General features: G+C 41.2%; 2 protein-coding genes across 2 annotated transcripts in view; both read left to right on the top strand.

Annotated features, from left to right (window-relative positions):
• Positions 1-408: 408 nt before the first annotated feature.
• crybb3 (crystallin, beta B3) lies at positions 409-2,857 on the top strand (the record flags this gene model as incomplete). Its single annotated transcript, XM_080729169.1, has 5 exons — positions 409-483; positions 638-753; positions 880-1,012; positions 1,712-1,854; positions 2,557-2,857. 5 exons carry the CDS (start codon positions 409-411, stop codon positions 2,855-2,857), a joined length of 768 nt encoding a protein of 255 aa, XP_080585295.1.
• A 2,899-nt stretch (positions 2,858-5,756) lies between these two features.
• The window catches only part of cita (citron rho-interacting serine/threonine kinase a), a 59,752-nt gene continuing 56,789 nt past the window's right edge, over positions 5,757-8,719 (top strand). The window contains exons 1-3 of the mRNA XM_080729158.1: positions 5,757-5,872; positions 6,253-6,384; positions 7,596-7,737. Of these exons, the coding sequence (XP_080585284.1) occupies positions 6,274-6,384; positions 7,596-7,737 (253 nt within the window). The 5' untranslated portion in view covers positions 5,757-5,872; positions 6,253-6,273. The remainder of the gene's footprint in view (positions 5,873-6,252; positions 6,385-7,595; positions 7,738-8,719) is intronic.

Below are 8,719 nucleotides of genomic sequence, written 5' to 3'. Positions count from 1 at the left end.
TTCTTTTCGCTGACTCCATACACAATCTACAGTTTAATTCTGAGTTGTGAGTATGAGAAATTGCCAGAAGAAATTAGGTTTTGGGGCTGCTGAATTTGCACATCAAAATGTGTCAATGTTTTGCTTTCAGGCTTAGGCATGGTTAGGGGAAATATTGCATGATGTCCTCTCTATTTTATATTGACAACTTTTAATTACATTTTTGCAATCCAATTCTGATTACATCAGTGAAGTATTTTACTGCATTTTACTTTTCAAGCATAGTGAAACTTGCTGGGGTGCAATATAGCCTACTGTATGTCATCACATCTTTCCATCTGTAGCACAGGATAGTGCTAAACACTTGCTGGTCCTCATGTTTGTCCCTGCTTGGATCTTGAATCTGCAATTGTGCATTGCAGAGGGAAAATGTCAGAACAGCAGGGAGCCCCAGACCAGCTGGCTGCTGGGAAGAGCCAAGGAGGGGCCGGAGCCACCTTTAAGGTACAGTTTCTAGCTCTAACAAGTGTGAATGTATGTGTTATACTGTTACTGTATGTTTAGACAGGTTTGCCATGGCATCGTGTAAATGCAGCCTGTAGAGAATCCACATTATGTTCCAAGATGTGATTATATTCTGTCTTCTCCTGGCTTGCAGTTGGCGGTTTTTGAGTTTGAGAACTTCTGTGGAAAGAAGGCGGAGTTGTCTGCTGAGTGTAAGGATGTGATGGAGAAGATAGAGAGGGTGGGCTCGGTCATTGTGGAGTCGGGGCCGTGAGTAATCCAGTTTTGCAATCAAACACCAAACACCCATAGTACCATCACCACATTCAACAGAACTGTTTGGGTTAGAAGCACATACATGTGATCGTCTAACGCCATGTCCCTTCATGTCCTCAGCTGGGTGGGGTTCGAGCGTACCGGCTTTGAGGGGGAGCAGTTTGTGCTGGAGAAAGGAGAATATCCCCGTTGGAGCACGTGGACTAACAGTCAGAGTAGCTATTGTCTGGGCTCCTTCAGGCCCCTCAGAATGGTTAGTAGGCCTACAGTACTCACCAGTATTCAGGGTTTGATTTGCTGGAGGGGTGGGGGTAATCCATGCTTCTGCTTTTGATACCCCGCCTTCTGGTCATTCATTTTGATCACCGGTGGCCGTGCATGGGGATATTTTTTATTCCTGATTTTGGTCAGACTGAATTAGATACATACATTATATTTTGGGAAATGTAGACTGACTGATATATTTGATGTTTGCTTGATAATATCACAATTGAACTAAAAATGTATGTTAACCACATTAATCCTGGCATCCCTATTCTGAAAAAACTTTCTAAATTTGTCAAGATTTATCAAAATGTTTCATTATTTAAAATGTAGAAGATTGCAGATCTACAGGCTCAAAACACATTGCAATTCAACGTGTTGTGAGCTTGTAGCCTTCTATTTGTTAGCAGACTATCTATCTCAATTATGGTGAGGTATAAGGGGCCTAAGACTTGGGGCCCTAATGTGTTTTTACACAATGGAACCCTAAAGGTACTAAGATAAGCTTGGATAAGATAATTATTTATTGGTATTATTAGAAAATGTTCATTTCACAGACAGGAGATGTCATGTTCCATGGCCATTCATATGCGTTGTGTGAGATAATGAATTGCAGAGGAAATTCAAATATATGACGCAATATACTTAGCAATTGAATTCACCTGTTTAACCTGTTGTCTCTCTTTAGGACAGCGCAGAACACAAGCTGCATCTGTTTGAAAATCCAGGCTATGCAGGAAGAAAGATGGAGATTGTGGATGATGACGTCCCCAGTCTATGGGCTCATGGCTTCCAAGACCGGGTGGCCAGTGTCAAAGCTTTGAATGGAACGTAAGCCTTTCCAAGGCCCCATTGGGGCTCCTTGGTGTCTTTGCATTTCCATGAAAAGCAGGATGCTAAATCTGATGTTTGTTTGCAGCTGTGTGGGCTTCTAGGGTAGGCACATTGAAGCCAGTGGGAAATCCCGGGTAAAGCATGCAAAGTTTAGGTTCCTGCCGTCAGGACATCTCCTCTCCAGTGTTGGGCAATATTACTCAGGAGAGTCATACGTTTTTAAGGAGTAATGTAATGAGTAATATATTACAAATGATATTCTATTATTACTTTTGCTTCCCGACCAGCAAAAATACAATCTGTTTAGCCAGCTCCTTTTAGAACTGAATCATTTTTTTAAATAATAATCATAAGAGTCACCAGTCAACTAAAATATAGCTGTAATCTCTCTTGACCTTTTAAACTAAACATTTTCAAGAGGCATATATACATATAAATATATATACTATGCTATAATATTACTGTTGTTATTGTTATTACTTACACTACTCGTTACTGGGTAAAGTATTAATATGACACTAATATATTGCTATTTGCTAGTAACGAGTTACTGCCCAACACTGCTCCTCTCCTTGGACACTTACCACTACCATTAATAGGAAGTAGCATACTCAATTGTATTGTAACATTTAACACAGTTGTAATCCATTGGTACTACTGTATTACTGTGTGGTGTCCTCTCTTCTCTTCTCTCCTAAGGTGGATAGGGTACATGTATCCAGGCTACAGAGGGCGTCAGTATGTGTTCGAGCATGGTGACTACAAGCACTGGAACGACTGGGGAGCCACTGCGCCTCAGATCCAGTCCGTCCGACGCGTGCGGGACATGCAGTGGCACAAGAGGGGCTGCTTCACTGCTCCTGCACCTGCCCCAACGCCTGTTCCCAACCCCGTCCCCAACCCCAACCCAAACCCCAACCCCACTCCCAACCCAAATCCCACCCCCACCCCCAACCCCGCACCCCCCGCACCTCCATCTGCTCCAGCTGGGACAAACTGAAGTCAGTCGGTTCCTCCTGTGTAGTCCAGGCCCTTGCAATCCTGCCTTCTCCTCTCAAAGGCCCACCATAAAACAACACAATTGGAAGTGACAATATTATGAACCATATATTGTATATCGGTTGGAAATAAAGGTCTCACTTATTTGGCTTATGAGAAAATTGACAATGTGTTATTTATTTTATGCAATGTCCATGAGTGTGTTCTTCTAATGTTGAATTGGCATTTTATGGATATTACCGGTATATGTCATAAAAACAGCACAGTAAGAAAAAATAGATCTGCCCTGGAAATCAGCAGCAAAAAGAATGTGCTGCAGGTTGTAAACTCAGCATATACAGTAAAATAACCTAATGAATTGGACAGCAGTGGTTCTCAAAGTGGAGTCCCAAAGGGGTCCTTGAGGGGTTTCCAGGGGTCCCCAGCAAATTGAGGAACAATGTAAACAGATATTACAGGTATTTTATAATTCGGCTATTCAAAAATAGCAACGACTGAAAACTTTGGAAGCCAATCTTATAGCCAATCAGGATGGAATATTAAAAATTGGAAAGACCTGTTTTGTTTAATGACTATCAGAGATAGGCCTACTGTGTACCGATGTATGTGATTTTTGGACAAAATCTGTAGGTGTACTGTCAAAAGATTTGTTTTTCACAAATCTGCATCCTGGTGGCGCTACAACAGGCCCATGTGTAAAATTCGGGGCAGAGGTTTTGCTCTGGCACCCAAGGAGTGTTCGTGCACAGTTTCGCTGCCATCGTGGCTGTTCACAGACAGAATGACAGGACACACAGACGGACGGACAGGGGCGAGACAATAATCTTAAAAAACTGTTATTATTTTTGGTTTTAACTATTAAACAAAAGCTTCTCTCTCGTGGGTGGTCCCTGGCACAAAATATTTTCAAGTGGGGTCCGTGGGTATACAGCCAAAACCAACAGCAATGTTTTATTCCGAATATCATTTAATGTATTTGAAACTATACTATATTATTAGGTTTATTATAACTAAATATATATTGCATCTATATGCAAGTATGTTTTCCAAATAGCAAAGGATTCTTCAGGCTATTACAGTGTATCTGGCCGAATAGAGTGGAAACTAGAAGCAGTGCTCTTCCGAGCACAGGTCTCCGCCAGGTCAGGTAGGTTATTGTGGCCTCCTAGTGTGAAAAAGGTGCCATGTCTTCTTCGCCAATCTTCGGCCTTTCACGGCAATCGGACGCTGAATGCATGATTTAAGCCATTGTGTTCCAAAAATCTGTTTTGCAAAAGTCTACCTGCTGGTGGCGCTATTAAAGGCCAATGTGAAAAGGGTTGCATTTGTTCATTGACCAAGTGGGAATATGTGTGCCAAATCTCACAGAAATCGCAAGCTATGTTAATGATTTGAGGCATTTTGTTCAAAACAGACTATGTTCATGCATACAGTAGGCTATATCATTTAAGCTGTTCTGAGAGCAGCATTGACAAAGCGCCCCCAGGGCAGAAATGTAACATTGTTCTATGCATATAATTTAAGCTGCTCTGAGAGCAGAATTGACAAAACCAATCCTGCAAACTTTGGAAGTCAGTATTATCCAATTTGGATGGAAAATGTAGAGATACTGTCTATCAATTTACATGATTTATGGACAAAATATGTAGGAGTAGTGTTGTGTTTTGCAAACACTGGCCTTATGGTGGCGCTAGAACAGGCCCATGTGAGAAATCCTAGTCTGGGATCACTTCACTTTTCGGGGTTGTAACCGGTCTGGAGTGGAAACCACAACACGTCATGTTGTGGAAATAAGCTTAAGCCTCGATCAGAGTCGGGTCCGCGGTGGAAGGCTGGGTGTAGTGCGGTGTAGTCTTTTTGAGGGTTAACGTTGTAGTTTTATGACTCAAAAATACTACACCGCGGTGGATAGCCTTCCACCGCGAACCCGACTCTGATCGAGGCTTTAGTCTTTTCTAGGATCTCCTTTTAGTAGACCTTGTACCAGTGAACTGTACCGTCATGAAACTGTACCTTTTCCTATGCAAACTTCTAATAAAGTCTTCAATCAATCAATCAATGTAGTACTCAAAGGACTACAATTTGCCGGAAAGATCAAACCGGATTCAGTTCAGTTTTAACCCAAAATATTCCCCTGTGCTCAGCGAGGTTAGAGTAACCTCGCATCACCAGGCTTTCCGCTGGGGGAAAGCCTGGTCTTCATTTACTAAACAGGTCGTTTGATCCGGTCGGGAGCGGATGGTATCCTACGTCTATTCAAAACGGACTACAGTTTGGCAGGAAACACCAAACCGGAAACAGTTTCAACCCAGTTAGCGCATGTGCAAGTAGTTAGCGCATGCGCAAGTAGGGGTTAAAACTGTTTCCGGTTTGGTGTTTCCTGCCAAACTGTAGTCCATTTTGAATACAAAATGACGTAGGATACCATCCGCTCCCGACCGGATCAAAGGCCCGAAATTGGAAGCCGTCCTAGGCTAGGTTAGAGAAATCCAGGCATTCAGGGAGTGTGTGTGCACAGTTTGGCCTGGCGTGACCGGGCCAACAACGGCGCCAAAGATTAGGGGACGGACGGACAGGGGCGAAAACATACTCTCGCCATGCCTTTCTGCCTGGCGGAGACAAAATTCCACACAACACAACACAGCACTAAGCACTTTACTGAGCACTTTACTGAATTTCCCCCTTGGGATAATAAAGGTATCTATCTATCTATCTACTAAGCAAAGAGCAGCATTGCCATTGAGCACACTGTTTCCTTGAATAAAAGGCAGGCAGATGGCGTCCGTTATTGGTTGTTATCTCCAACTGGAACCGCCCTGAACAAGCTCCATCATCCACTCATATCTCCTTCTCACCGTGCAGTCTGGACACATGGGCGGGGAACGCGCACAAATTTGAAAGTCCGGAAGCGTTAGGGAAAAGAATAGCCTGTGTATGTTGACGTACGTGTGTCAATGTTGTTTCACTTCACGATTTTAACTTGAAAAGGAGAGTTTAAAAGCTGCATGGCGTCCTGGTAAGTGTTTTAATTCCTTCTGTTGAATATCCTGAGCGAGAGATGTGTTAACGGTCAAGCTAGCTAACGTTACGTTACCCAAGCTGTGGTGTGGCGTTAGGAAAGTTGTTGATGTTTATTCACCAAGTCGTCCTGGGCTGGCTGTCAACTCCAAAGTCCAAACACAATAATCAGCAAACTGACGAAGCTGTCAAATAATTGTAGTGGAGTAAAAAAAATACAATATTTTCCCTTGGGATAGTGGAGTAGAAGTAAAAGTATTTAAACTTGGAAATACTCCAGTATAGTAAAAGTCCTCAAATGTGTACTGTACTTGAGTAAATCCACGTAGTTACTTTACACCAGTGAGCTGATGTATGTTGTCAATGTTCTTTGTTCAGGTTGCCTGTAATACAGAAGTCATGTTAAAGTTCAAGTACGTGAGTCAGGGGAACTTGGGTTCCCCAAGGGTCCCGTGTTCCTCTGCGGACCCCCTGACAGCTCGCATCTCCAGACTCAACCTGCTGTTTCAGGTAAACCTTGATCTTACCACCAGTGGTGGAAAATAAATCTTTTTTACTTGAGTAAAAAGTATCAATACTGCAATGTAGAAATACTCTGCTACAAGTAAAAGTCTGGAATTCAAAATGTACTTAAGCAAAAGTAGGCCTATAAAAGTATTGGTGGCAAAATGTACTTAAAAAGCACCCAAAAGTAAAACATGTTTGAAAATGGCAGATTTACAAGCCCAAGCAGATCGTCTAGTTTCAAATAGCCTAGGTATAAGATAGGGCTAAAGGTGTTTTGTAATATCATTTATATCTGCAAAGTAACTAAAGTTTTCAAATAATTGCAGTGGAGTAAAAGTATAATATTTGTATCCAAGATGCAGTGGAATAGAAGTAAAGCTATTGGAAATTGGAAATACTCAAGTAAAGTACAAATACCTCAGAATTGTACAGTTCTTGAGTAAATGTACTTTACACCACTGGATCTTACATCACATTATGTGACCCATCTCTGATATTCTTATAAAATATTGTTGTACATTGTCTAATAATTGTCTAATAATGAACATCTATGTACCATGTAATAATGAACACATGCTGTATAATAATGTACATCTACTATCAACCGTGGATCAAGACATATCGAGTCTGACATTTGTTTATAGAAAATGTCAGACTCGATAAAATGCATCTACGATAGTCTTTTTTGACCCAAGGATAATCTGCTGTATATAATAATAATAATAAACATGTTATTATGCTATACTGTAGGTATAACTCAGATCATTGATTCTCAATTTTTTGAATTTCATGGACTCATGATATTAATTAGGACACAGACCATCATCATTTGATACTGATTTTATCTATTTTTATCTCCGGAACCCCAACCTCAGTGTTATTAACAAAACAAACCAAATCCATTTGGTTGAGACCCTACGTCACTCTGTAACAGGGTGCTGTTAGAGACTGAACGACTGTAACTGTAACTGCCTTCGATAAATGACCGTTATGTCTCAATGGAAATATAAAATGGAGTCCAATCAGCCCATCCTTCTTGCACAATTATGCCAGAGGATATTGCATTTAACGTTCAGTCTTGAAAATGTTTTCTTACTTGGTGTTTTTTTTGTGTACAGTATATGCACATTGTTGAAAACCGTTGGAGACTATTTAAATTGTTGCTTGCAGTTAGTGACTTCCTCATCCTGTGTTTGTGTGCTGTGTGTCCCCAGGGACGGGTCAGTCTCTGTGGCCAGGAGGGAGGAGGTAATCTGGGCAGGGAGGAGTTCCTGGATGCTCTGGTCCTTCTCTACCAGGAGTGTAGCTCCCCGCAGCTCATGAAGATAGAACATGTCGCCAAGTTTGTTAACAAATGTAAGTGTACATGATTGTAATGTAAATAGTATAACACATGTTAATATAGGCCTATTGTATTAAAGGGGTATTTCACTTTAACCCATTTAGACCCGGTAGCGGTACCCCCGTTTATAGACCGATTTCTCAGAGCGGCAACCATAACTGCGGTGTCAAGCGGCACCGCTTTGCACAGCAACAGCGCAGCTACACGGCAGCGCAAAGGAAAAAGGTCTATATAGTAGGGATGTTAATCGACGCATTATTTGCGAATCGACGCGTCAAGGCCGAAAATCGACGCGTCGATCGACTTTTTTCACTTTTTTTTGCTAAGCAGCAGCTGAGAGGAGAGCACAACGGCACATTACTTTAAGCAACACAACTTATGCAGCTGCACCCATCAGAACTTGCATCAAAGCCCTAATCATAATTACAATAAATAATTGCTCTTCCTTGCGTTAGCATGGAGTCTGTTCTCAATTTTTCGACTCATACTTTTTGAGTCGCGGTGAGCATGAGTCGATTTTCGAGACGATTTTCGATCGGTACAGTACAGTACATACAGTACATGTTTTTTAATATTTTAACAAATATTTGAAGTTTTTCAGAAAACTTAAGTCTGGATTTAGAAGGTGTTTTTAGAATCGCCCTCAGATCTAAATGGTTTGAAACACTTTTTGGGTAATTCTAACATCTGGCTTTTGAGTGTATACCAGACATTAAAGGATGCTTCAGTCAATATTTAGATGATTGATATACATTTGAACTCCATTCGGAACATGTTACTGAAAACACATATCCTTGGTTCTGGTGACAGATATTGTCTTTCGAATGTTTTTCTTTTTGAAAAATGAATAAAAACAAATTTGAAGTATGAAGTTACAAACTGTTTCAAAGTGAAAATACCTGTTCAAGTTTATTTTATAGCTATTCAGTAATCTGCAGCAGTGGTCAATTTGCTAATTATAACACCTTTTGAATGAATCTTTTCAATAGTAAGCCC

This window comes from Nannobrachium achirus (genome assembly GCF_963921795.1).
Source record: "Nannobrachium achirus genome assembly, chromosome: 6".
NCBI lineage: Eukaryota > Metazoa > Chordata > Actinopteri > Myctophiformes > Myctophidae > Nannobrachium > Nannobrachium achirus.
Note: the sequence above shows the minus strand (reverse complement) of the source record. Positions and strands in the feature narration are given on the sequence as shown.